Below are 27,716 nucleotides of genomic sequence, written 5' to 3' on the forward strand. Positions count from 1 at the left end.
CCCCAGCCCCTCCCTGGCGGTGTTATCAGCTTCCTGTGTGTCCCTCCAGGGATAGTTCGTGCCACACGCAGATGTTCCACGTGTCCTTTGTCACAGTGTCTGCCTTTTCTCACTTAACACATTTCGGGGATCCTTCCATATCAGCCTTTTAAAGAGTGTCTTCTCTTTCCCTTTCTGTCTCTCTGAAAATCTTTTTTCTTTTTCTTTCTTTCCACACTTTAATTTCAGAGTTAAAGTTGTCCTTCTAAAATGAGGGGACCCAGGACTTCCCTGGTGGTCCAGTGGTTAAGACTCCACGCTTCCACTGCAGGGGGGCGCGGGGACTAAGATTCCGCATGCCGCGCAGCGCAGAGCCACATAAAATAAATAATTTAATTTAATTGAACGAGGGCACCCTTCACTAGCCTCAGATGAGTGCTTGTCTAATTTTACCAAATATTTGGTGATCTCACTTCCTGCTTCTACGAGACTGGCCCCAGTGGGTTTAATTGCCGTACCTCGTGCAGGACAGATGTTACAGCTGTGAGGCCAACTGCAGCTAATCCTGTGTTGTGGGCCACTTAAGCAGTGGTGCTTAGGAAGGTTAACAGAGGCTCCTTTCTCCCACATACTTTTGCGGGCTTGCAGATGCAGATTTCTGGTGATGATGATTGAACGGTAATGGTAATGATGTGAAACCTTTAGAGATAACTGGCTAATTTTGACACTGTAGTCATAGAAGAGATGACTCTTCCTTGGGCTTGTTGACGTGCCACAGTGAGCCTCACCAGCAGGAATTCAGTGAGACAGGGCTCCTGCCAGAGACAGCTGGCCGTTTTCAAACATCTAAGAGTGGAAACAGAAGAGAGCTCTTAGCCCAAACCCCTGGGTATTAAAGGACTTGGTTTGTAATCACCGTGCTTTGACCAGCTAGGTCAGGAGGTCCTGGGTCGCCCAAGGTCATGGGGTTCTTCCATTCAGTTTCACTTACCATTTGGTATTGCTTCTCTTCTCTTTTTTCAAGGGGCTGAATCCAGGGAAAGCTATTGCTGAAATCAAGAAAATGATGGCAACCTATAAGGAAAAGAAAGCTTCAGCTTAAGTGTTCCCAAGCTAAACATGACTGTAACCAGCTCAGCTGAACGTAATTTGTATCTAATCTGAGTTCCTTCAAAGGTCTCGATTTCCCACAAATACAGCATGTATAATAAAAATTTTAATAAATAAATGTTATTCTACTTTATTAACAAAAAGGCAAGCCTGTTCCTTGTACTTGCTGCAGTGGGATGTGAAGGTGCCAGAAGGAGGAGTCCTTGTCCTTGAAGAGGGGCCAGGCCTCCAGAACTGAGCCACCGTTGGGGGTGGCTGCGATGGGGACAAGCATAGGATTGGTGTCACGCAGGACCTGGGGCTTGTTCCCAGCTTTCCCACTCACCAGCCGATGACACTGGGCAAGTCCCTTCTCTTTGCTACTCCATTTGCCCATCTGTAAAACGGGATTCCTAGCTGTGCCACCCTCAGCCACCTGGTGTGAGGATGCCTGCACTTACTCTGGGTGCTCAGTAAACAGTGGCTCGTCATTATACGGCATCCCAGTTTCTACAGCTTTCAGTATTAGAATCCTTCAAACCAAATCTTGGTAAGTCCTTTTCTGTCTCATTGAGGCCAGGTTACAGATACTTCCAGCACAGCTATAAACTCCAGTTAGTTCCACAAATGACCTCCAGAGACCTCGCACGGGAAGCATGAATTCCCACCACTGCTGCCTTGGCTCTGACGCTTACTACAAAAGCGGTAACACTAAAAAAGCTAACAGTGTAAAAGTTTGTCAAGTTAAAAATGGAAACGCCTTAAACTCCTCAAGTTTCACATCCCCTGTTGACAGTTCACACATTTCCTCCAGACCTTTATGTCATTACAATGAGTGGCATATGTAAAGTTTTTTTTCGCTTCAGAAATAAGGTACAAAATATTGATATTAGCAACTTTCTATTTTGTCTTTTTTTTTCATTGTGGTTAAATACATACAGAATTTACCACCTCAGCCATTTTTCAATGGAGAATTCAGTGGTATTAAGTACATTCACGTTATCGTACAACCCTCACTCCAGTCTATCTCCAGAGCTGTTATCATCTTGCAAAACTCAAACTCTGCCCATTAAACACTAACTCCCCATTTCTCCTCCTCTAGCCTCTAGCCACCATACTTCCACTTTCTATTTCTGTGACTTTGACTACTCTATCTCATATAAGTGGAATTATATAGTATTTGTCTTTCTTGTAACACATTTCACTAGGCATAAAGTTCTCAAGGTTCATCCCTGTTGCAGCACGTGTCAGAATTCCCTTCCTTTTTAAGGCTGAATAATATTCCGTTGTATGTATGTGTCATATTTTGTTTATCCATTGATCCATTAATGGACATTTCGGTTGCTTCCATGTTTTAGCTGTTGTGAATAACAGCAGCTTTCTACTTTTACCCCACGATATACAAGGGCCTCTGGTGCTAAAGATCTACCTGTGTGTGTGTGAAATTTATTTTCAACCTTAGCTTTTTTAACCACTGGTTTCTTGCTCTGTGGCGTAGATGCATCATTACTTATTTACCCATTTCCCCTGCTAACGCACATTCGGGTGGACCCTATTTTCACTCTTAGGAATACTCCAAGGCTGTTTTTAAGTTGTAGCATTGAGATCATCCTGGAAACAAAGGCTTCTTGTATCAGGAGGCTAAGAAAAACGTCTGACTCACCAAGAATGAATCTTAGTGAGCATTTCTGGCTTTTAAAAGGGGATGGTTCGGGCTTCCCTGGTGATGCAGTGGTTGGGAGTCCGCCTGCCGATGCAGGGGACACGGGTTCGTGCCCCTGTCCGGGAAGATCCCACATGCCATGGAGCGGCTGGGCCCGTGAGCCATGGCCGCTGAGCCTGCGCGTCCGGAGCCTGTGCTCCGCAACGGGAGAGGCCACAGCAGTGAGAGGCCCACGTACCGCAAAAAAAAAAAAAAAAAGGGGGATGGTTCAAAAGCACTAGTGTCTGGCATTGTGAGAGGTGAGGTGCTGGAGGTAAAGATGAACAAGATTTGTCCCCTCCCACCTAGGAGCCAAGTTCAAGAAAAAAGGAACAAACATTAAATTATTAGAAATTTAGAGAACACAGTCTTTGCCCTTATGTTAGCATCTAAAAATTCTTGGCCACCTTAGTAAGACCACACAGTACACAGTCCTCAGATGTTAAAGCTCCAGATTCGGAAGTGAGAACTGGAAAACCCTCAGGGAGCCCTCCATACCCGGGCTGGGAGGGCAGTAGGGCGAAATCTGCCTTCCAGGTCTGTTCACACCTAATTGGTTTCAGACAGCCCCGCAGAAGGTTGCATTCCTTGAATTCATGGGTAATTTGACTTTGCTTCTAATCACTAGACCTGTATGGAGAAAGATGGGTTTTTTTCTCACGACTAATTTAATGGCTTGTAAAGATGAGTTCTGCACCAGCCAGCTTCTGAGGAGAGGCTGGGGAGTTGCCACTTCAAATCAGCTTCATCAGACGTCAAGTTTGCAACTGTAGGTCACTCACCCCATTTAAACTCGAGCTAAATTAGAATATGTTATCAACTGATAGTTTAACTTACTGCTTATTTAATCTTTCATTGGATTGCAGGCAAATGTTCTATTTCAAGTCACAAAGACTTTACTAATAAAACTGCAGGCTTGAGCAGGGAAAGGGTTTTGTCCTTTATGCTACTTCTGTTCTCTGATAGTGTCCGGACAATGTGCTTTCATTCACAAAAATCATCCAGTGGAATGCTTCAAGTTTCTCTAGGGCTGAAGCCAGCCAGCCCTTCTTACCCGGTCTTTGTGCAAGTTGTTGAACCTCTGAGCCTCTATTTTCGTATCTGTAAAATGGGAATTAAGAGCATTTACCTCTCAGAATTGTGGGTAAAGTCTACATAAGAATAAATGTGAGTTCTCGCCAAAAAGAAAAAAAAAAAGTAAATATGTGAGGTGTGGATGTGTTAATTGATGAGGAAAAATCCCTTCACAATGTATATAGATATATCAAATCATCACATCAGACACTTTTTTTTTTTTTGGCTGCGTTGGGTCTTCATTGCTGTGTGCGGGCTTTCCTTAGTTGCGGCGAGTGGGGGCTTCTCATTGCGGTGGCTTCTCTTGTTGTGGAGCACGGGCTCTAGGCATGCGGACTTCAGTAGTTGTGGCTCGCCGGCTCTAGAGCGCAGGCTCAGTAGTTGTGGCACGTGGGCTTAGTTGCTCTGCGGCATGTGGGATCTTCCTGGACCAGGGCTTGAACCTGTGTCCCCTGCATTGGCAGGCGGATTCTTAACCACTTCGCCACCAGGGAAGTCCACATCATACCCTTTAAATATCTTACGATGTTGTCAATTATACTTAAGCTGAAAAAAAAGAACTTTAAAAATAAATTCTTAACACAGATGAGTTTAAAAAATAATAACTGTGAAAAGCATCTAGCTTGCAGTTGAGCAAATGCTCCATAAACTCAATTTAACTGATCTGTCTCAAATACCTACTGTGTGGAAGGCTGAATCCTACTACAAAGGTGATTAATTCCCTGGGAATTCGCTGGCGGTCCAGTGGTTAAGACTGTGCGCTTTCACTGCTGAGGGCCCAGGTTCAATCCCTGGTCAGGGAACTAAGATCCCACAAGCCACGCAGCACAGCCAGGAAAAAAAAAAGTGATTAATTCACAGCTCTCTGGACTTGAAAACTGGTGTATTTCCGACACGGCTGGCTAGAGTTAGAGACCTCCCATTCAGAGGATGGATTATCTGTGCAAGACTAAAAATGCTCATTTCTCGTCTCCCACATCACACTGACTGCTGGGTGCCAGAGGGTGTGCCGCTGACTCCCAAAACTCAAATCCTCTTCCAGCCTCCTCCTTGCCCAGGAAACTATATACAAGACAGACTGCTGAAACTGCACCTTATGTGTCTAGACAGCCATAATCTTGTCATGGGGTTTGTCACTAGGTGAGAAAATCCCTTCTGTTGCAAAAATCTAGTGAAACTAGAGAAACTGAGAAGTTTGGCAATGCTCTAGAATAAACCAGTACAAATTAGTGAATTCTCCAACTTTTTGCCACTCGGACTGTTACCCAAAAACTGGGTTTACCTCTTGGTAGGTGTCGAGCCAAAAGACACAACCAAGGCAAAGGTCAGGAGAAGGAAGGATTTATTCTTTGCAGCGAGTAAGGAGAACCCCGGGATCTCTCCCAAAGCAGTGTCTCCCCAACAGCAAAACTGGAGAAGTTTTAAGCTAAGGGTACATACCTATTCGTGAAGGGGCTTGGGCGCTCGACAGAGTCCAAGCTTTAGTTGATTGAAGTCACGAGGGTCAGAAAAGGTCATCATCATCCCTCAGGTTCCAGTTGAGCATTTCAGGCTAATCTTCACCACTGAAACAGAACTGGGAGTCTTTACAACTGATATCTTTGCTATTGTTACTTCTCTTGCCTGATAACAGTTGTCTGTTCTTTTGTTCCCTTAAGATCATTAATTACTGAGACCTGTTCTAGGTCAAGGATTGTGGCCAGGCTTAGATCACAAAAGACGGCTTCTCTTATGTCAAGAAAGCCGTGCCTGGTTTTCTTTCTCCGGGTTCTCCCTACCCTACCTGGTTGCAGGACCAGGCATATTATGTCCTTCCTGTGGGCCCCCAAGGGAGCAACAGCCCCAGAAGGGAGTCTTCTCCATGGGTCCTAGCCCACAGATGACTGCAGCCCAGCCCACAGACCGCCCAGATGACCACAGTGAGGGCCACTTCCCCAAAGGTAACCCTGGGCAGAGGCGAGGCCTTCCACATCCTCTGTGGTTTGGAAGGAAGCTTCATCTGGTCTCCTGCCTCATGAAGACCATGGACCAAGCGGCAGGTGCAGCTCCTTCCCAGATGGCTCAGAGGATGGAGTCTCTTAAATGCCAAGTAGCAATATGAAGAATGAGGGACCAATCTTGCGATGCAGTCCCCAAGCCCCCTGCTTTTATGAAGCTTCTAGCCCAGCACCAGGATCTCAAGAAAGCAACTGGCTTCTGCCAAGTTCCTGCCACCCCATTTCATCTTTCCAGCAGCTTTCATTTCACAGATGAGGAGAGAGGCTCAGAGAGGGAAAGTGACTTTTTAAAGCTCACACAGCTAGACAGCAACTGATGCACATCCAAACCCAAGTCTCTCTGGTGCCAGAGCCCAGCCACTTGCCACTGTACCACACTGCCTCTTGGCAAGGCCATCGAGCAAGTCATTTATACAAACCTAGCCATCCTGCCTGCCATGGAAATCAGGGTTCCCCTGGTTAAGTGGTCTGCCAGACATCCAGCTAAGCCCTGGAGGAGGAAACAGGGGCTCTGAAAAGTTCGGTAGGCTGCCCTCACTGAGGCATCAGCAGAAGAAACAGGTCTTCTCCCCTGAACTGAGTGAAGCCAGCCCCATCCCCCAGGTGGTCAACCTGCTCCACCAGCAGCCTGCCCCAGCTGAGCGAATGGCTCCACCCCCCCCACCTGCTCAGACCAAAACCCAGGGAGGAGAGGCACCTTTGATTCCATTCCTATACCTCCACCTCCCATGCGTCAGCAAGTCCTGCCGATACGTACCCCTTTATCAAGTGTATGTATGGAGTTCTCGGTATGGACCAGATACTGTCAAGGCCTTCCCTGCTTCCCCTCTGGAGTCTCTCCCCCACCATTGCTCTCCATCGCAGCTCTGTCTCCTTCCAGCCCTTTCCACCACAGGTTACTGTGGAGTTTTCCTCTGCTGGCCTTTGACTGCTCCCCATATCTGTTTGTTCACCCTCCCGTTCCTAACTCCTAGAACAGTGCCCAGCACTGCAGAAATTCATACTGGATACATGTTGATGGCTCAAGCCCAGTCCTAGCCTTGGCCCTAATGTGATCCTTCCCTGGTTTGCCCCAGAGCCTGGGGTCTCTGATCCTTTGGAGATCCTTAGTCCAGAAGCCATCAACCCCAGGGTCAGGGGACACCTTGTCTGTGCCTGTCGCTATGAGGTAATGTGATAACACTGCATACAAACACGAGGTCTTGGTGCCCTTCAGGGGCTTCCTTGTTCCCACCTGTGCAGGCTTGTCTGCAGTCATGTTGTGAGGCTTCTGAGACGGGGGTTATGCCTCGGCTGTTTCTGTGGCATTTTAGAGGCCTTCTGTGCATCACTGCAGTGCCTCCCTGCGTCCACACATATCCCTGTGAGACGTATCTGAGCCTGTGAGTCTCTGGGCAGGTGTTATCTTCTTTCTTTGACATTTATGCAGCAGAGCCAGGGACTGTCCCGTGCTTTACATGCTTTTTCTCTTGTGGGACTCACAGCAATCTATCGAGCAGGTATTGCTAATGTCATCGTCCTCCTGTATGTTAAGAAATGAAGCCCAGAGGCTGAGTGGCTTGCCCAAGTTCACAGAGCCTACAAGAGATGCACCAGCTTGAACCAGCCATGCATTGTACTTAACGGCGGGGGTGGGGGCTTGTCTTACCTGTTTCTAAGTGTCACACTACTGGGTATGTGTGCATTGTCTCTAAGTATCACCTCTGTGTGTGAATCTGTGTGTTGTGTCTGTGTCCTGGGAGTCTAGCCTCTGTGTGTGTGTATCTATGTGTGTGTCCGAGGTTGTTGTGTACCTGTGTGTTTGTGTACCAAAGCTGTCCTGTTTCCCTGAGTGTCCTGCTTTTGTGTGCGTGTCTGAGAATTGTGTATCTCTGGGTCACAGCTCTCTCTTTAGGCGAATCTGTGAGGAGTGGGAGGGGCGTGGCGTACTTGTGTTTGCGCATCTAAGGGCTATTTCTCTGAGTGTGTGTCTATGTGTTCATGTGTCTGAGGGCTGTCCTGTCGGATTCCCTGAGTGTCCTCCTCTCTATGTGTCAGTCTGTCCCAGGGCTGTCACGTCTGTCTCTCGGCGCCCCGCCCCTGCGTGCGCGTTGGGAGCGGCCTCGGACTACAAATCCCGGCAGCCCCCGCGGCGCGCGGGAGGACGTGGGGCCGCAGAGGGCGGGGCGGGGCTTGGCGGTGCGCAGAGCCTGACTGCGGCACCTTCGCCGCCGCTCCAGCCGCTGGGTCCTGCAGGTGTCCCGGGCCGCCCAGCTCCGCAGCGCCCCGCGCCCCCGGCCTTCCGCCTCGGCCCCGACCGCGGGGCATCGCGACGCCCGGGCCCGGCGATGAGCGCGAGGAGCCGCCATGAGCGCAGGTGAGCGCGCAGCCCCAGCCGACAGGAACCGGGCGCGGTCCCCGGACCGCCCGTCGTCGCATCTGTCGTGGGGGGACACCCCCACCGCCGGGGCGCGGGCCGAGGGAGCGGCCCCCGGGACATCCCCGCGCCCGTGCCCTCCCCCTTCCCAGAGAGGCCAGGAGCCCGGGGATGGCACCGCGCAGAGCCGTCCGCTCCGCACCTTCCTAGCGCCTGGCGCCGCCGTGCGAAAGGATAATCCGGGGGCCGCGGTGGCGGGGCGCAGGGAAGTGTCCCCGCGCAGTGACGGATGTCCAGGTGGGGGAAGAGACGTGGAGGCCGCTGCATCCAGGGCCTCTGAGCGGTTGTTCCTCTTGGTTGAATGAATGAATGGGGTTGGAGAAGCCAGGGCTCCTGAGTCCCTGGATCGGAGTGCCCTGGGGCACAAATGCCACTCCTGATCCCCTGAGTCAGGCCCCCAGAGCAAGCCTGTTAGCACGCCGGTCCAGGGACCACACCCTCCATGTTACCTGTCCCAGGCCCTGTGTCTGGAGGCCACCCTTTCCAGAGTCTAATTCTACCTGCTGCAAAGGGTGCCAGTAGACCTCTCGCGTTTAGAAGGGTCTCATTTCCACGTGGGTCACTCAGAGCCTAGACCTCAGCCAAGGGCCACCAACGCTGGAGCATCCTCTCTGCAGCTGCAGACCCTTCATTCAGGTCTCTCCCTCCGGTCTCCCACCTTACTCCCCCCCATCCCCCTCTCCAACTCTAGGGTGCACCCAGGGTTAGGAAGGGGAAAGGCTGAGGACATATGGTCCCTGGACTCCAGATCCAAAGATCAGGGAGCTCCTGGCAGATTATCCCTCACACTCAGCCTGGCCCAGGAGAGGAGCTTCTGGCCAAAGGAGAAGCACAGCAAGGGAGGAGGCAGCAGTGCTGCCCTGGGCCTCTGCCAGGTCATCAGGAGGAAACCCGTGCTTCCGCAGGAAACAAGAGGTTCCCAAATGGCTTTGACGCCAGCCCCTCCGCTCTGCGGTACTCGTGGCATTGCCCCAGGGCCAGGGAGTCAGACTAGGTTCAAGTCTAATCTTGACCACTCAGAGCTGTGTGACTTTGGACATGTTAATCAACCTCTGTGCCTCATTTTAAATGGGAATCCTAATCCATACTTTTGGAGAGGTGGCTGTGAGGATGAACTGAGAGGAATGTGTTCGTTTAGACCCACTCATTTTCAGCTTCTCCCCTTGCAAGCTGTATGACCCTGGGCAAGGGATTTTGAAGCTGTGTTCCTCAGCTTCCCCAACTGTAAAATGAGATGATAATAGTCCCTCCCTCAGAGGGTTACGCGTGAAGGTCAGTCGCGGTTATTCAGAAGAGCAATGCAGTCAGTCATTTGTGAAAGTGTCCCCATCCCAAGCAGCTGGCCTGAGCTGGTGGTGCCGGAAGAGATCAGACACTGCTCTGACCTTCCTGTGCCATCCCTGGGGAGACATCCCTGCCATCCCTTCTGATTGTTTGGACAGATGTTCTGCAAGAGCATGCCCTGGGCTTGACCTTGCTGGGAGACTAGAGCGTTCCACAGATGTGACTGCCTCCTTCCCCAGGTTGACGGAGAGAGCATCCTTGTGAAATGATGGGTGTGTGATAGACACAAGGAAGAACTTCCAGAGGCAACATTGTTTAGGTCCTGGGGGAAGTGATCCAGTGAGGGCAGCTCCAGATGGTCTCTGGCAGGGCCCTTCAAGAAGAGGCTTGTTCCTCTGCACCTCCCAGCTGACCCAGAGGCAGGAGGTGGACACACTGACTCTTGCACCATTGCTTCCGTGCTCTGTTATGTCAGTGAGGTGTACAACCTTCATTCATTGGTTCATTCAATAAATGGTTCCTGAGTCCCAGCCACATGCCAGGCAGTGTGAGCAGGAGGGCGATGACACCTGTGCAAGCCTGATGTGTTGGTGTCCGTGGGTGGGGGTGAGGTGGGCAGAGAGGATGTTGGAGCAAGGCCCCTTCCAGCTGCGAGACAAATTGGTGGGCACACTGCCTCTCTCAAGGCTCAGTTTTCTCATCTGTAAAATGGGATAAGTTGCTTGATTGTTGCAGGAGGAAAGCAGATTGACAGGAGCAAAGTGGCCCACGTGGGGTCAGTGCAGCACGCTGCAGTCCCATCCCCAGCACAGCTGCTGGCCTGAGGGTTTGAAGGCCCGGGGAAGAGCTGTTGAGTGCACACAGGGGAGCAATGGCACAGCTGTGGGTTTTCAGACAGGGCAGTGGGAATGTAGAGGGGAGCCTGAGAAATGGGCCAGAGCGGAAGCCACACCTCCTTGGCAGGGGAGCCAGCAATGCCCTCCTGTACAGGCCATGCTTCAGGAACTTCAAACACCCCATGTGCCAGCTACTTTGGGGTTATGATCCTAGAGATGGGAAACGGAAGCCTGGAGAGAGGCTGAGTCATTTGTGAGAGAGCCAGGAGCACAGTGACTGATGGGGACGACAGCGATGGCGCTGGTAGTGCCGTGGTTAAGAGCGTGGACCCTACAGCCGCACTGCCTGGATCCACGTCCCACCGCGTGCTGGCTGTGTGGCCTTTGGGCAGCTTACTTCACCTCTCTGGGCCTGAGTTTCCTAATCTGTAAAATAGGGATAAAAGTAGTCCCCACTTCACAGTGGTGAGGAATGAATGAATCGATGTGTGTAAAGCCCTGAACAGTGCCTGGCCTGTGTCAGCCCCTGATAGCCCTGAGGTACTCTTTTTGTTGTTGTTGTTTTTGGTTTTTGGCCGCACCGAGGGCTTTTGGGGGATCTTAGTTCCCCAACCAGGGATCGAACCCATGCTCCCTGCAGTGGAAGCACAAAGTCCTAACCACTGGACCACCAGGGAAGTCCTCCCTAAGGTGCTTTTTTTCCTTATACCCCAGAAACTGCCCGACAAGAGCCCTAAAGGGGGTGAAACTACCCGCCCTGACCCACTCAAGGAGCAGGTCTCCAGGGCTGGTGAGGGGCTTTGGCAAGAAGGACAGCTGGGACTGTGGCCTTTTGAGGAGGGGACAAGAAAAGGGCTGGGGCTTGTTGGTGGCCAAGGACCTCAGAACCCAGGTTGCCAGACCGGGTCAGTTGCCCTGAATGCCTGTTGTTCTGCCCCCACAAGACAGGATCCAGGGCGAGCCTCCCCCGCCCCTGCACAACACACATACACCAGAGAGCAGAAGGGCCTCGGCTGTTTGTTGTCTGCGGGCTGTTGTCAGGAAGGGAAGGAAACCATGCCCTGACAAGCCTCACTCACAAGCTGGACCGGCCGGGACCAGAAAGCAAAAGGGACCACCCCAGGGGACCCAGGCTGGGGTCTCTGAGCCCCAGGGCAGAAGGCTGACCAGGCCTCCTGCCCTCTGGCTTTGCGACTTTACCGTTGGCCAGACACCTGGATGGTTGAGAGCTACAGGCTTCGTGTGTATGTGTGGGAGCGGTGTATGTGTGTGAGTTCCCCAGAGACCAGGCCCTTTCTGGAGCTGGTGGCAGCTCCGTATATTTTCTGAGTCACCCAGTGGACAGGGGAGGGATTGACCGTGGGTGGAGCTTGGGTTAATTTGGGTTTTGAGTCCTCTTGTTTGAAAGAGGCCTCAGGTGGCAGAGGGCATATGCCCTGTTCTCTGGAAGTGCCCACATTGGCCCCCAAAACACAAGATCTGGGCTCTGACTTCCTGGCTCCACCATTTACCAGGGGGCCTTGGTGACTCTGAGCCTCGGTTCCCTCATTTGTACAAATGGGAAAAATAAGAGTCCCCTCATCGAGTTGCCAGAGGGTTAAATGAGCTAATTCGCGTGGAGGGTTAGAGCAGCTCTTGTCACCTGGGAAGTGCTTAATGGTTATTGGCTGTTCTTATTATGGTAATTACCATAGTAATTATTATCACAGTCCTTATGTGGAGATATGGGGGGCTGCGATAGGACAGAACAGACTCTGCGTGGTCTGATGGGAATTAAAACCCACCCTGGGACTTCCCTTGTGGCGCAGTGGTTAAGAATCTGCCTGCCGATGCAGGGGACACGGGTTCGAGCCCTGGTCCAGGGAGATCCCACATGCCACGGAGCAACTAAGCCCATGCGCCACAACTAATGAGCCTGCGCTCTAGAGCTGGCGAGCCACAATTACTGAGCCCGTGTGCCACAACTACTGAAGCCCATGCGCCTAGAGCCCGTGCTCCACAACAAAGAGAAGCCACCGCAATGAGAAGCCCACGCACCACAACGAAGAGTAGCCCCCACTCACCGCAACTAGAGAAAGCCCGTGCGCAGCAACAAAGACCCAGTGCAGCCAAAAAAAAAGAAGAAAAAAAGAAACCCCACCCTGGAGTCAGCCTGACACTACCACGTACTTGGCTGTGTGATCTTGGGCAAGTTACTTAACCTCTCTGAGCCTAATTTTCTCTGAGCCTAATTTTCTTCTATAAAAAGGGGATGGGGCTTCCCTGGTGGCACAGTGGTTGAGAGTCTGCCTGCCGATGCAGGGGACGCAGGTTTGTGCCCCGGTCCGGGAGGATCCCACATGCCGTGGAGCGGCTGGGCCCGTGAGCCATGGCCGCTGAGCCTGCGCGTCTGGAGCCTGCGCTCCACAGCGGGAGAGGCCACAACAGTGAGAGACCCGCGTACATCTAAAAGAAAAAAAAACAAAAAGGGGGATAATTATTGTGCTTACATGGCAAGGTCATTGCGTTAGCCGTGTAAGAAGGGCCAGGAGCAGAGCCCGCACGTAGTGGGGCCTCGGGAAATGTTGACTATCATGGTTGCTTTGGGGCTTGGAGAAGCTGCAGAAACCTAAGTGTTTGGGGACAGAACAGCTGAGGGGCTGGGGATGTTGTGACAGGCAGTTGCTTGGGACACCCTGGGCTTATTGGGTGGAAACTTTCAGATCAGGCCTCTGCAGGGCTCTGGTTGGGGAGGAGGAGTAGGGAGCCCAGAAAACCAGCAGGTTGCCCCCCACCTTCCCTGCTTTCCCATCCCCCTTAGTGAACTTCTCCAGAGGCTCCTGGGAAACATGCAGATGCTCAGCACCGCTGCCATTGTGCCAGCAGGTCTGGGAGGGGCCCAGGCATCTTCATGTCTAGCAGGTTCCCCAAGAGGTCCAGGGAGCACAGTTAGAGAAACCCCGACAGAGGCCATGAGCCCCACCCCGTCCCGGGCCCCAGAACACCCACTGTCTGCTTGCTCTGCTAGGACCGCAGCACTACAGCAGGGGAGGCAGTAGAAAAAGAAGAGTTTCTACAGTAGAGATGCCCACTGGTCTTCCCTGAGCCACAGTTTACCCATCTGTAAAATGGGGGTGATAGTGGGCCCTTCCTCACAGAAGGAACCTGTCAGCTGTTCAGCTGGGCCCTGGCACATAGCGGCTTCTCTCCTTGAGCCTTGGGGGCTTTCTCAGCTCACCCCTCCTCTCCAGCCCACCCCCAGTGACTGGGTTCTTCCTTCCTCCTCCCCCCATTTCACCTTCAGAGTGAAGCTGCCCCTTTCATGGCTGCCCTGACATTTTATCAGTCCATACTCGACTTCTCGGCATCTCCTCACTGCCAGGCCTATGCTGGGCATGAAGGTTGAAAAAGGATGAGCAGGGACTTCCCTGGTGGCTCAGTGGTTAAGAATCCACCTGCCAATTCAGGGGACACAGGTTCGATGCCTGGTCCGGGAAGATCCCACATGCCGCGGAGCAACTAAGCCCATGTGCCACAACTACTGAGCCTGCACTCTAGAGCCCGCATGCCACTACTCCTGAGCCCACGCGCCACAACTACTGAAGCCCACACGCTCTAGGGCCCGCATGCCGCAAATACTGAGCCCGCATGTTGCAACTGCTGAAGCCCACGTGCCTAGAGCCTGTGCTCCGCAACAAGAGAAGCTACCGCAATGAGAAGCCTGCGCACCGCAACGAAGAGTAGCCCCCTCCCGCCGCAACTAGAGAAAGCCCACGTGCAGCAAAGACCCAACGCAGCCAAAAATAAATTTTAAAAAATATAATAAATTAAAAATAAATAGGGCTTCCCTGGTGGCGCAGTGGTTGAGAGTCCGCCTGCCGATGCAGGGGACACGGGTTCGTGCCCCGGTCCGGGAAGATCCCACATGCCGCGGAGCGGCTGGGCCCGTGAGCCATGGCCGCTGAGCCTGCGCGTCCGGAGTCTGTGCTCCGCCACGGGAGAGGCCACAACGGTGAGAGGCCCGCGTACCGCAAAAAATAAATAAATAAATAAATAAATAAAAATGACGTCTAAAAAAAGAAAAAGGATGAGCAGCCCTGTCCCTGCCCTCAGAGTGTAGACCAGATGGAATGTGGGACACAGAGCTCCCAGGAAGCTAATAGCTGGATGTGTGTGGGGGTGCTCTTGAAGCCCAAAGTGCTCAACAGGCCCCGTCCCCCGACTCTGCGCCCACACCGAGTCAGAAATCGCCAGACGCACAAGGAAACAAGGTCCTACGAGTGAGGACCCACAGGGCAGCCCGGTAACAGACCCGTGAAGACTCGAGTTACTGGATCTATCAGACCAGATTTATAAAATGACTGTGCTTAAGTCGTGGTTAAAGAAAGAAGGAGGAGCCCCCCCAACCCCCCCCCCAAATGACATTTCTCCCTTCTGTCCACAGACAGCAGCCCGCTCGTGGGCAACACGCCCGCCGGTTATGGGACCCTGACGATAGAGACATCTATAGATCCCCTCAGCTCCTCAGTTTCATCCGTGGTACGTGGGCAGGGGAGGGGCAGGGGCAACTCCAGGTGGGGGTGGTACCCAGGCCCACCCAGATACCCTGGCTTCCTCCTCCAGCCCCCGCCCGCCCCACTACCTGGCCTGCTCTCGCCCATGTCCACAGAGGCTCAGCGGCTACTGTGGCAGTCCATGGAGGGTCATCGGCTATCACATCGTGGTCTGGATGATGGCGGGGATCCCTCTGCTGCTCTTCCGATGGAAGCCCATGTGGCGGGTGCGGCTGCGGCTCCAGCCGTGCAGCCTGGCCCGCGCCGAAACCCTCGTTATCGAAATAAGAGACAAAGAGGTGAGAGATGGGGGAGCAGGGGCGAGCCTGGAGCTGGAATGGGGTGGCGGTGGCTCAGGGTTGCGGGGCGGAGGATGCTCGGGTTCTCAGCCCAACCTGGCCGCTGACGTTCTGTGGGACCTTACACAGGTGCTTCTCCTCCCTGGACCTCAGCTTTCCCATCTGAGCAGTGGGCAGACGGGACGGGGTGGGTGATTCCCAAGGAGGTCACCTCTATCCTTGATCCCTGCCTCCTCCAGCAGGGGCCATCTGGCTGTCGGGTGGGGCCGGGGAGGGGAGGGATCTCTTCCAGGACTGAGTCCACACCTCCGTGTTCCAGGATAGTTCGTGGCAGCTCTATACTGTCCAGGTGCAGACTGAAGCCATCAGCAAAGACAGGTGAGGCAGCCCCATTGCCCCTTCCCAGGAGCCCCTGCTCCCCCTGCCCTCCCCCCATGAAGGCTCTGATCCCAGGGCCTCCCATCCGAGAGAGGGAAGGTGGCTCTGTGGGGATGGGGAGGTGCTGGGGTAGCTCCCAGGGCTCCACGGTAACCCCACCCCCGTCCCCAGCCTGGAGCTGCCCCCACAGACCCAGGCGGAGGACGGCCGGAGCCAGGCAGCTGTGGGGACACTACCAGAGGGGACATGGAAGGACACCGCCCAGCTCCACAGGACCGAAGAGGCAGTAAGTGGACAGCTGGGTTCTGGACAAGTCCTTGCCTGTCTCTGGGCCTCAGATTCACACCCTGTACAATGGGGACTGGACTCCAGCTGTTCTCTGGGCGCCTCTGGTTCTCTCGTCCCAATCGTCCAGGATGCTGGCCGATCACCTTCTACCCCTCCATGCCTCTCCCACCTCTTTCCTGTGCCATCGCCCTGCCTCCCCCCACACACTCCTCCTGGGGCCGCCTCCAGCCCACCTCTCCTCTCTCCCACCCAGCAGCGGACGCTGCGCTACTACCTTTTCCGGGGCCAGCGCTATGTCTGGATCGAGACCCAGCAGGCCTTCTGCCGAGTCAGGTAGGGGTCAGGGCCGGCGACGCTACACCACGCCCACAGCGGGTGCTGCATTGGGCAGAGAAGGTGGCATGAGGTGGCCCAGCCTGGACTCCCCTCTCAGCTCTGTGCCTTGGCCCCCTCAACTCGCTGAGCCTGTCTGTAAATAGCTCATGAAGGGAATCCTGGCCTCCTAGGGTTGTTTCGAGGGTAAAGTATATTACTGTCATGTAAGGCTTAGCACGGCACCCGGCCTGAGGTAGCAACACTGCTGTGAATCAGACCGTAAGCTCTGGACTTGGACCTTCTGTTTGGCGTCTTGTACCTGCTCTGCCACCTACTAAGCGCTTGATAAATACGAGCTCAGTTTATGTCTTAGTTTGAGCCCCGAGAAGCAGACCTCAAGACAAGGATTCAAGTGCAGGGAATCTGTTTGCAAGGTGATGCCAGGAGACGTAGGGGAAGTGAGGCCGGGAAGAGAAGGCAGCCGGTGGAGGGGGCTTGATGTGGGCACCTGGAGCACAGTCCCTTGGGGATCCCTTTGAGCCAGTGTAGAGCACGCACCTCAGGGTGCCCTCACCCAAGGAGTGAGGAAACCAGGGGGTACGTACCCATCACCTTCCTACCGTTACCGGTTGCGGAATACATGAACTCTTGCACAACTTTGGCCTTCCTAGCTCACGGGTAGACCACGCTTATGCAGCCAGGAGAAGCCCTCAAGCCAGGACAGGTGTTTCCAGTAAGAGGCTGCACCGCACAGACGTGAATTCCTAGGGGGTGTGGGGAGGGCACCAACAGCCTCTGCTACATAAGAGGAATAGCAAAACTCGCTGACGTGGGACTTCCCTGGTGGCGCAGTGGTTAAGAATCTGTCTGCCAACGGAGGGGACACAGGTTCGATCCCTGGTCCGGGAAGATCCCACATGCTGCAGAGCAGCTAAGCCTGTGCGCCACAACTACTGAGCCTGCGCTCTAGAGCCCGCGAGCCACAACTACTGAAGCCCCACATGCCTAGAGCCCATGCTCCGCAACAAGAGAAGCCACTGCAATGAGAAGCCCGTGCACTGCAAAGAAGAGTAGCCCCCGCTCGCTGCAACTATAGAAAAGCCCGCACACAGCATTGAAGACCCAAGGCAGCCAAAAAAAAAAAAAAAAAAAATCGCTGACCTTTGTCACCTAGTAAGTGCCAGGAACCGTCCAAGCACTTTGCAAAACTTAGCTCATTTATTCCACCCGTAGCCCTGTGGGGGAGATGCTGTCACCGTCTCCATCTTGCAGATCAGAAGTCTGAGGCCCAGAGAGGTTAAGTGACTTACCTAAGAAGGCATCATTGTAAAGAAAGCTCTAAATGTCACTAAATAACAGCGGCTGTTGTCACTGTTAAGTATTATCATCATCTCTCATCGTTTTTCCTGGGTGACATGGTTTGGGGCCCGATCAGAGGAACAGAAGGAGAAAGTTAGGCCCAGAGTTCGTGAGGGACCAGCTTTCTCCCGGGAGCTCAGTGTGGCAGAGGTGGGCCAGGAGGGGTGGGGGATGCAGAGCTCAGACCCCACCACCCACACGAGTGCCCCTCCCGTCCTCCCAGCCTGCTGGACCACGGCCGCACCTGTGACGACCTCCACTGCTCCAGCACCGGCCTCAGCCTCCAGGACCAAACCGTGAGGTGGGTGCTGCCCTGAGAGCTGGGGCCCCGTCTCTTACCCCCCTGGGTGTGGCCTTCTTCCAGTCACCTGCCTTCTCTGGGCCTCAGTTTCCCCAGCTGGAAAGTAGGGCGCTCCATCACTGCTAGAGGGTCCAGCTGCCACGGCCCCTCCATCTGATGGCCCTGCCGCTTTTCCTCTTACAGGAAGACCATCTACGGCCCCAACGTGATCAGTGTACCAGTCAAGTCCTATCCCCAGCTGCTGGTGGATGAGGTAGGGCTGTCCCTGGGCCCCGCCCCCCCTCTGGCCTGAGCTGGCTGTGTGACCTGGGCCAGGGGCTTGCCCTCTCTGGGCCACCCTTACAGAGGCAGATTGTACCAGCTGTCCTCTTCTCCATGGTGGAGAGCTGTCTCAGAACCAGCCCCAGTCAGCTCAGGGAGAGGAATTGGAAGTTCTGGTCCAGGCTGGGGCTGGGGCTTAGAGGCCAAGAGACAAACCCACACAGCCTGGGCTCCTGCTGTGTGCCAAGCGCCAGGCTCCAGAGTCTGGGTCCTTTCCGTGCATTACCCACTTTCACGCTCCAACAGCCTCGTGGTAGGGACATTCCGTTCACACATGAAGAACCGGAGCTACAGAGGGGGGGACGTGGCATGGCCAAGGTCACATGGGGACAAAGGGAAGCCAGTGACCTGGACACACCTAGAGTACACTGCTAACATCCCAGCCCTCTGAGCCAGGGGCAGACACCTGTGAGACAGAGAGGAGGCCTTGGAGTCTGGCCTGATGTAAACTCTAGTCGGCCACCTGGGAGCTGTGTGGTTTTAGGCAAGTGACTTAACCCTTCTGTGCCTCAGTTTCCTCAGCTGTAAAATGAAGCTGATGGTAGCATCTGCCTTGTGGAATTGTCCTCACCATCGTATGACATTTAGATGATGTGCTTAGCAGGGGCCTGGCGTGTAAACACCCGTGTATCCTCTTTAGAGCAAAGAAGCTGCTGGCTCAAGGGACATCTGGACAGGACTGACCAGGAGACAGGCCTGGCTTTAGTCCTTTGGCAACTGCCGGGCCCTCTGCTTCCGTGGGCACAGGAGGCCCAGCCTGTGGCTGGGCTGCCCTGGGGGACCTGGGCCCTGACGCTGCCTCCCCGCCCCTCCCCCAGGCACTGAACCCCTACTATGGGTTCCAGGCCTTCAGCATCGGGCTGTGGCTGGCTGACTACTACTACTGGTATGCCCTGTGCATCTTCCTGATCTCCATGGTCTCCATCTGCGTGTCCATATACAAGACCAGAAAGGTGTGCGGTGTGGGGTGGATGGGACAGGGCAGGCGGTGTCCGAGGAGACCTCCACCCACCCACTCCCTGCTTGTCCCCCTGCCCACAGCAAAGCCAGACTCTGAGGGACATGGTCCAGCTGTCTGTACAGGTGTGCGTGTGCCGGCCTGGGGGAGGTGAGAGGCTGGGGGAGGGAGGGAGGCTGGGGGAGGTGAGAGGCTGAGTGAGGGAGGGAGGTTGGGGGAGGGAGGGAGGCTGGGAGAGGGAGGGAGGCTGGGGGAGGTGAGAGGCTGGGAGAGGTGAGAGGCTGGGGGAGGGAGGGAGGCTGGGGGAGGAAGAGAGGCTGGGGGAGGGAGAGAGGCTGGGGGAGAGACGAAGGCTGGGGGAGGCAGTGGGGGAGTCCCCTCCAGGCTATACTGAGGCCCCTGCTTGCCCGAAGAGGAGGAATGGGTCGACTCCAGTGAGCTCGTGCCGGGAGACTGCCTGGTGCTGCCCCTGGAGGGTGGGCTGATGCCCTGCGATGCTGCCCTGGTGGCTGGCGAGTGCATGGTCAATGAGAGCTCTCTGACAGGTCAGTTCCTGCCCCTGGCCAGCAGCCTCCCATCCCCCCTGCCAGGCCACTGAGCCTCTCTGCCTTGTGTCAGAACTTTTAGATGGAGTTCTCTTTTCCCTTTGCTCAGGTAACAGTCCCGCCTCAGCGGGTCCTACCCCTGTAGATGCTGGGTGAGGCACTGCTGCTCTTTGCCAGGCAGCGAGCTCAGGGCTTTACAGAGGTTAAGCCCTCTCGTGTCAATATCTTATTTGAACTATAAAAGTAACACAGCTTGTTACAAAATAATTCCAACAGAAGGAGAACACCGGCCCCCCACCCTGGCCCCCCACTCTGCCCATGCTGTACGCTCACAACTCTTTCTGGCTCCCCTGAGAGATGGTTCTTGGAAACTGGCTGCACACATCCCAGGATTGTCTCACTGTGTCTGTGTCTTTTGCCCTCTCTGAGCTTCAGTGTACCTCTCTGTAAAATGGGGGCAGTGATGTCTTCACACATAGTTACAAGCGTTAAATGAGACCTGGGGCTTCCGTAACAGTTCTAGGTATAAGGCTTGGTCTTGTTGGTGGGAGGGACCAGCATGGGCCTCATACCACATCCCTCCCAGGGGAGAGCGTTCCAGTGCTGAAGACCGCCCTGCCGGAGGGACCGGTGCCCTACTTCCCAGAGACCCACCAGCGGCACACGCTCTTCTGTGGGACCCTCATCTTGCAGGCCCGGGCCTTTGTAGGACCCCATGCCCTGGCAGTGGTGACCCAGACAGGTAACAAGTCTGGGAAGTGGGGAGGGATGCTGGGCCCAGCACCTAGAGGACAGGTGACACAGAGCCGGGCAGGACCCATCTCTACCACTGCCCTGCTGTGCGACTCAGGCACGTCCCACCCCTACTTGGGATTGGCTGGAGTGGGCAGGGACGGGGCAAGAAGGAAGGAGCCCACCCCTTAGGAAGAGAGTGGTGCTGTACATCTCCAGCAGGCCCCTGCCACGTGTGAAAGGGACCCAGTATGTCACCAGATTTGACATTTTTCAGCGAAAGCCGCACATCTGGATTTTAAGTGAAACCACCCAGTTTGTAGATGGTACTACTAATTCCTTATTTACTAAGCTTATGAAGCCCGGGCAAGGCCTGTGGCCATCCCGTGTGACCGCCAAACTGGGTGATTGCTGACCCCAGGAGCATCATGCCTTACAACCCCAGAGGTGTGGGTGGTGTGGGGGAGGGGTGGGGTCATCCTGACCCTCAGCTTCCCCTGCCTCAGTCTCCCCATCTCCTCCCAGGGTTCTGCACGGCTAAAGGGGCCCTGGTGAGCTCCATCCTGCATCCCCGGCCCATCAACTTCAAGTTCTATAAACACAGCGTGAAGTTTGTGGCTGCCCTCTCCGTCCTGGGTGAGTGGCCCCCCGCACCCCACTTTGCCAGTGGCCCCCGGAGCCCCGTGCCCAGTCCCGCTGAGCCCCTTGCTGTCTCCTCAGCTCTCCTCGGCACCGTCTACAGCATCTTCATCCTCCACCGCAACCACGTAAGCCTTGGGGGCCGGGCGGGGGCTGCCACTGGGGGCCCAGGGCCCACCCGGCCTGGCCCTTGGCATTCACAGTGCCCCCTGCCAGGTGCCTCTGGACGAGATCGTGATCCGGGCTCTGGACCTGGTGACGGTGGCAGTGCCGCCCGCCCTGCCTGCCGCCATGACTGTGTGCACGCTCTACGCCCAGAACCGGCTGCGGAGCCAGGGCGTCTTCTGCACCCACCCGATGCGCATCAACCTGGGGGGCAAGCTCCGGCTGGTGTGTTTCGACAAGGTGGGGGCCGTGGGGTGGGGGACACAGCCGGGCCCCCCACACCCACATCCCTCATTCAGCAACGTTGACTGAGGGCTTGCTGAGCCCAGAGCCCCGCCGCCTGCCCGTGCACCCCTGCTGTGAACACTGGCCACCGCCAGGTCCTGTCCTGGGATGGAAACGCTCAGAGGCACCCTCTCCCCCAGCTCCCACCTGGATCAAACTCACAGTCTGGAGCATGAAATGTCTAAACTCATTTAATTTGTCTGTTTGAGAACCATTGAGGGCCTACTGGGTACCCAGGGCTGCTGTCAACACTGGGGATCCAGCAGTGACCCACACAGAGATGTCCCCACCACCACAGTGAGTGGCCAGGGACCACGGAGAGCTGCAGATGGTGATGGGTTCTAGGGAGGAGGCAAATGGGGTACGCGATGGGTGGTACATGGGGTCACTCCCTTAGAGGGCAGTCAAGGAAGGCTCCTGTGGTCCCTTGGTGACCTCTGAGGGGTGGACCACACTGAGAGGAGAGCAGGGCTGGCAAGGTGGAGGGGAAGGAGTAGAGTGGCTCCTGGCTCCTTGGAGGAACAGAGCGGTGTGCCTGGGGCTCGGGGAACAGTAGGGAGGGGGGCAAGATGAAACGGGCAGAGCCCTGATCCATCAGAGGCGGGCGGGCCCTGGTGAGGAGTTTGGACGTTATTTAAACTGAAAGGGTGGAGCTTGATCGTCTTCGCAGAGCTCCCAGGCTAGCGAAGGGGCCGGACGTGTAACTGAGCCATTGGAATATGGTATGGGAAAGGCAGGCATCTGTTCACTCATTCATTCACTCATTCATTCATTCATTACACTGAGAGCTGTACATGGCCAGGCCCTCTTCCTGGTACCACAGTGAACAAATGATGGAGTAGTAAAGAGGCCATGGGTGGGAGCCCCGAGCAAGCACTACCTGACTCAACTGTAGGGTTAAAGAAGAAGACTTCCTGGGGGAAATGATGCCAGACCAAGAAACACCGCGGGTTGGGGAGGACAGCCTGGCAGACGGACCTGCTTGAGCAAAGGTCCAGCTCTGGCTCCTGGGGTTCCCATGGGCCCCGCCTGGCCAGGGGTGTGGGCGCCCACTGCAGCGGGGCACAGCTCACCCCAGGACTCATCACTGGCCCACCCGCTTGCCCCCTGCAGACAGGCACACTCACAGAGGACGGCTTGGACGTGATGGGTGTGGTGCCCCTGAAGGGGCAGGAGTTCCTGCCGCTGGTCCCAGAGCCCCGCCGCCTTCCCATGGGGCCCCTCCTCCGGGCACTGGCCACCTGCCACACCCTCAGCCGGCTCCGGGACACCCCAGTGGGTGACCCCATGGACCTCAAGATGGTGGAATCTACTGGCTGGGTGAGGAGGCCGAGCCCTAACTAAGCCCACCCAGTCTTCATTCTAGGACCTCCAGGGGGCGTCTCTATCATGCCCACCACCGAGAATAACTATGGCCAAGGCCTAGTGCTGAGCACCTACCCCGTGCCAGCGCTCTACGGGCCTCGTCTCATGTACTGCTCCCCATAGCCCCAGGGAGGTAGCTTCAAACCTGCTTCACGAAGGAAACTGTGTCCAAGGTCACCCAGCGGCTTGTAAATGGCAAAGCCAGAGTTTGAACTGGGGTCCTCCCAACTCCAAAGCGCACATTCTTGACTTCTGTTCTATCCAGTCTCCCATGAAGGAAGTCCTCCATGAGTTTAACTTGAGTGTCTCCCACTGCCTCTCTCCACGGGCCAAGGACTGGCTGCCCCCGGCCACGCCAGCACCCGGCCCCTCGATGCCAGTGTTCCCTGCCTGCCTCCCAGGTCCTGGAGGAGGGATCAGCTGCAGACTCGACATTTGGGACCCAGGTCTTGGCAGTGATGAAACCCCCGCTTCAGGAGCTCCACCTGCAGGGCATGGTGAGCTGCGGGGGTGCCTGTGGGGCGTGGGCTGGGAGGGGTGGGCTCCACAGGCCAGCCCCTCAGCTGCCCCCCAACCCTACAGGAGGAGCCCCTGGTGCCGGTCAGCATCCTCAGCCACTTCCCCTTCTCATCGGCTCTGCAGCGCATGAGCGTGGTGGTGGCATGGCCGGGGGCGGCCCGGCCCGAGGCCTGCGTCAAGGGCTCCCCCGAGCTGGTGGCAGGCCTCTGCGACCCCAAGACAGGTGAAGGGGGAGGGCCCCAGAGTCTGCAGGTCGGCACTGGCGCGGAATGGGGTGGGCGCCCAGCCCGTGTCACTGCCTCCACCTCCCCGTCCCAGTGACACCCGCCTCTCCCTGGCAGTGCCCACCGACTTCGCCCAGATGCTGCAGAGCTACACAGCTGCTGGCTACCGCGTGGTGGCCCTCGCCAGCAAGCCGCTGCCCATCGCACCCAACATGGAAGCAGCTCAGCAACTGACAAGGTGGGCCCTGGGCACTGAGCCTACGGCCTCGTGAGGGCAGAGGGGGGCAGAGCCCAGGGCCGATGCCCCAGCCCAGTGGCTGGGGGAGGGGTCGTGGCCACTGCATGACCTCTGACCCGGGTCTGCCCACCCTCCAGGGACGCAGTGGAGTGGAGGCTGAGCCTCCTGGGGCTGCTAGTCATGCAGAATCTGCTAAAGCCACAGACGACACCCGTCATCCAGGCTCTGCGGAGGACCTGCATCCGCACCGTCATGGTGACAGGTACCAGCAGGGCCTGGGTTAGGAGCGCAGAATCTACCCCATCCCGGGCAGAGATAAGGGTACCTGGCATCCCTTCCTGGGGCATCTCTTTGGGCCCCTGCCTCAGTCCTGGTCCTTTTCAGACATTTCAGGTATCTTCACAGTCTCCCTCCTGAGTGATAATTGTCACCCCAGTTGACAGATGAGGAAAGCGAGGCCCAGAGGAGTAGAGTGACTTCCAAAGAGTCTGGGGCTGGTGTTGGACAGCGTTCCAGCTCAGCTGCTGGTGACCTCTCCCCAAGTTCCAGTTTCCAACTCTGAGAAATGGGGGAAGTTAGGTCAGCCTCAAAGGTTGTGACAATTTCATGGAGCAAGAAAAGAGAGATTCAGGGGACTTTCCTGGCATCCAGTGGTTAAGACTCCTCGCTTCCAGTGCAGGGGGCACGGGTTCGATCCCTGGTCAGGGGACTAAGGTCCCACATGCCGCATGGCGTGGCCAGAAAAAAGGTATATGTAGAACTCCAACCCAGGCTCCCAGTTTCTCCTAAGACCTTTGATCCCTAGTTTTATAGACAAGGAAACCCAGGTTCAGAGACACTGATGCCCTGCCTGAGCTCACTGAGCCAGTCATGGCAGACAGATTCTGTTCGGCCTCAATTTTCCCATCTATACGTGTCAGGGTGAGGTTGGCCCCCTCAGTAGCAGCTGGACCCTGACCTTGCCCCATACCCTCAGGGGACAACCTGCAGACGGCGGTCACCGTGGCCCAGGCCTGCGGCATGGTGGGCCCCCAGGAGCGCCTGGTCATCATCCACGCCAACCCGCCTGAGCGGGGCCAGCCTGCCTCCCTCGAGCTTCTGCCAGTGGAGTCCTCTGCAGCCGTGAACGGGGCTCAGGTGAGGCTGACCCCGAGTTCCGCCACAGACCCCACCCATGACCCCACCCCTGTGTCAGCTGTCCCGGGCCCCAGCTCTCAGGGTGGGCAGGGGGAGCTCAGCTGAGCTTCCCGGGCCCCCAGGATCCTGACCAGGCCGCAAGCTACACCATGGAGCCAGACCCCCGATCCAGCCACCTGGCCCTCAGCGGGTCCACCTTTGGTGTCCTTATGAAGCACTTCCCCAAGCTGCTGCCCAAGGTAGGGCTGCCCCGGACCTCCCTGGTCGCCCCACACCTCGCCACGCTCTGCCCCCTCCTCTTGGCTGCCTCAGCCCCTCCCCTGCCTCCCTGTGCTCCCAGGTCCTGGTCCAGGGCACCGTCTTTGCCCGCATGGCTCCCGAGCAGAAGACAGAGCTGGTGTGTGAACTACAGAAGCTTCAGTGAGTGCCTATGGGGAGGGGCCTGCGGGGGCCCAGCTGGCCCTTATGTCCCTGCTTCCCACCCCAGGCGTTCAGGAGCCATCAGCCTCAGAGAGCCCAGCAGGCACCCCCCGGCTCTGTCATGCTGACGGTAGTACACCGCCCTCAGTTCTGCGGGGGATTGGTTCTGAGAGTCCCTGCAGATACCAACGTCCACAGATGCCCGAGTCCCTTATGTAAAATGGTGTAGTACAGTCGGCTCTCTGTATCCATGGATACAGACCCTGTGGATACAGACCCCGTGGATACAGACCCCGTGGATACAGACCCTGTGGATACAGACCCTGTGGCTACTGTAATTGCACCTATTTACCGAGCACCTACTGCGTACCATTTACTGAGCATTTCCCAGGCACCCGGCGGGCAGTCGGGATGCAGCCGTCCCCGGGTTCTGCCAGCCGGCCCGGGAGGTGGGTGGGCCATTTCGCAGCTGAGGAGGGCCCTCCAGGGCTCAGAGCCAGCACGTGAGTCCGGGCCGCGCCTGCCCTCCCCTCTCCGACAGGTACTGTGTGGGCATGTGTGGGGATGGCGCCAACGACTGCGGGGCCCTGAAGGCGGCTGACGTGGGCATCTCGCTGTCCCAGGCCGAGGCCTCAGTGGTCTCGCCCTTCACCTCGAGCGTGGCCAACATTGAGTGTGTGCCCATGGTCATCAGGTGAGGCGGGCAGGGGCCTGGTGGGGGGCGGGGTCTCGGCAGGGCCTGTCAGCCGGCCTGGGCCCCCTCATGCCCATACCCGCTCCCCAGGGAAGGTCGTTGTTCCCTGGACACGTCGTTCAGCGTCTTCAAGTACATGGCCCTGTACAGCCTGACCCAGTTTATCTCTGTCCTGATCCTCTACACGGTGAGTATCTGCAGGCCCCGTGCCGGGCCCGGGGCGGGGACCTCAGCAGCGCGGTGAGGAGGCCGGCAGGCTCTGGAGTCGACAGCGTGGCCTCAAATCCTGCTCCAGCCACGTGGCTTAGGCGCTCCGGAGCCTCGGCAGTGAGGCTTGTCTGAGATGATGAAAGCACTGAGCAGCTGGTGCACAGTAGGTCCTCAGAAACGGGAGCAGCTGTCCTGTGCTAGCGTTTCATCCCTGTCCTCTGGGAGTTCCCCATCTGCAGGGGGGCCTGAGGCAGAGCCCAGGCAGGGGTGAAGGAGGCAGAGGCAGGAGCGGGACACCCGAGGCCTCTGCCCCTTTCCCATGAATCCGCCCATTCCCCGCTCGCCCTAACTCAGACCTCGATTGTGCCTCCAGTCTCCCGTCCAAAGGGTATCACCCACTCCTCTGCTCAGCGCACGCGTTGCTCGCCCACACTGGAAACAGGTGACGCCATGGGGCACTGCAGGCCTTGCGCCAGCTTTTGTCCCTGTGTCCACCTTAAACCTGAGGGCAGGAACTGTGTGTCCTCCAGAAACCTTGGGGCTCCACAAGGCAGAGCCTCAGCCTCCCTCTCAGCCTGGTAGTTCCCATCAGGTCAGCAGGGATGCCTTCTCCCTCAGACGGGGAGAGGGGCTTCCTGAAGGCAGGGCCGTGCCTCCTTCATCAGATTGGGAGTTCCCAGAGGCAGGAGGGTGCGTCTGCCCATCAAGTTGCAGGGCAAGAAAACACCTTCCCCATCAGACTCCTCAAGGGCAGGGCTGGTGCCTGTCCCATCAGACTAGGAGCTATCCTCCCCTCCGCCCTCCCTCCCTGCCGGCAGGTCAACACCAACCTGGGCGACGTGCAGTTCCTGGTCGTCGACCTGGTCATCACCACCACGGTGGCGGTGCTCATGAGCCGCACGGGGCCGGCGCTGGCTCTGGGTCAGGCGCGGCCGCCAGGGGCCCTGCTCAGCGTGCCCGTGCTCAGCAGCCTGCTGCTACAGGTGGCCCTGGTGGCCAGCGTGCAGCTGGGGGGCTACTTCCTGACCGTGGCCCAGCCCTGGTGAGTAGCGGGGAGCTCACCCCAGATCCCACCCATGCCCCGTCCTCCTCACCCTCGCTCCCTGACTCCTGGTCCCTGTGCTCCCAGGTTCGTGCCTCTGAACAGGACGGTACCCGCGCCAGACAACCTGCCCAACTATGAGAACACGGTGGTCTTCTGTCTGTCCAGCTTCCAGTACCTCATCCTGGCCATGGCCGTGTCCAAGGGGGCGCCCTTCCGCCGGCCGCTCTACACCAATGGTGCTGCTGTGCCGGGGGTGGGATGTGCTGGGGGGGGTAATGGAGGGGAGGGGGGATGAGAGGGAGGGAGAGGGGGATGTGATGGAGGGAGGGGGGATGAGATGGAGGGGGGGATGAGATGGAGGGAGGATGAG

General features: G+C 56.4%; 2 protein-coding genes across 6 annotated transcripts in view; both read left to right on the plus strand.

The window, feature by feature from the left end:
- SDHB (succinate dehydrogenase complex iron sulfur subunit B) overlaps window positions 1-1,232 on the plus strand; it is a 33,850-nt gene extending 32,618 nt beyond the window's left edge. The window contains exon 8 of the mRNA XM_029228442.1: window positions 1,004-1,232. Within this exon, the coding sequence (XP_029084275.1) occupies window positions 1,004-1,081 (78 nt within the window). The 3' untranslated portion in view covers window positions 1,082-1,232. The remainder of the gene's footprint in view (window positions 1-1,003) is intronic.
- Window positions 1,233-8,007: 6,775 nt separating this feature from the next.
- ATP13A2 (ATPase cation transporting 13A2) overlaps window positions 8,008-27,716 on the plus strand; it is a 21,043-nt gene continuing 1,334 nt past the window's right edge. The window contains exons 1-27 of one of the 5 annotated variants that reach the window (XM_029228960.1): window positions 8,008-8,197; window positions 14,801-14,895; window positions 15,026-15,208; window positions 15,528-15,586; window positions 15,758-15,872; window positions 16,128-16,207; window positions 17,772-17,849; window positions 18,033-18,102; window positions 18,989-19,123; window positions 19,212-19,278; window positions 19,542-19,673; window positions 20,260-20,415; window positions 20,931-21,041; window positions 21,126-21,172; window positions 21,261-21,449; window positions 22,608-22,814; window positions 23,261-23,356; window positions 23,442-23,601; window positions 23,720-23,840; window positions 23,978-24,102; window positions 24,817-24,977; window positions 25,100-25,216; window positions 25,318-25,397; window positions 25,939-26,091; window positions 26,182-26,278; window positions 27,120-27,343; window positions 27,431-27,582. In XM_029228960.1, coding sequence (XP_029084793.1) covers window positions 8,188-8,197; window positions 14,801-14,895; window positions 15,026-15,208; window positions 15,528-15,586; window positions 15,758-15,872; window positions 16,128-16,207; window positions 17,772-17,849; window positions 18,033-18,102; window positions 18,989-19,123; window positions 19,212-19,278; window positions 19,542-19,673; window positions 20,260-20,415; window positions 20,931-21,041; window positions 21,126-21,172; window positions 21,261-21,449; window positions 22,608-22,814; window positions 23,261-23,356; window positions 23,442-23,601; window positions 23,720-23,840; window positions 23,978-24,102; window positions 24,817-24,977; window positions 25,100-25,216; window positions 25,318-25,397; window positions 25,939-26,091; window positions 26,182-26,278; window positions 27,120-27,343; window positions 27,431-27,582 — 3,220 coding nt within the window. In that variant the 5' untranslated portion in view covers window positions 8,008-8,187. Of the gene's footprint in view, window positions 8,198-14,800; window positions 14,896-14,979; window positions 15,209-15,527; window positions 15,587-15,757; window positions 15,873-16,127; window positions 16,208-17,771; window positions 17,850-18,032; window positions 18,103-18,988; window positions 19,124-19,211; window positions 19,279-19,541; window positions 19,674-20,259; window positions 20,416-20,930; window positions 21,042-21,125; window positions 21,173-21,260; window positions 21,450-22,607; window positions 22,815-23,260; window positions 23,357-23,441; window positions 23,602-23,719; window positions 23,841-23,977; window positions 24,103-24,816; window positions 24,978-25,099; window positions 25,217-25,317; window positions 25,398-25,657; window positions 26,092-26,181; window positions 26,279-27,119; window positions 27,344-27,430; window positions 27,583-27,716 lie in introns of those variants that run through there. The other 4 variants (XM_029228962.1, XM_029228961.1, XM_029228963.1 and 1 more) reach the window with 4 other exon arrangements.

This window comes from Monodon monoceros, unplaced genomic scaffold (assembly GCF_005190385.1).
Source record: "Monodon monoceros isolate NGI ecotype Baffin Bay Population unplaced genomic scaffold, NGI_Narwhal_1 Super_Scaffold_18, whole genome shotgun sequence".
NCBI lineage: Eukaryota > Metazoa > Chordata > Mammalia > Artiodactyla > Monodontidae > Monodon > Monodon monoceros.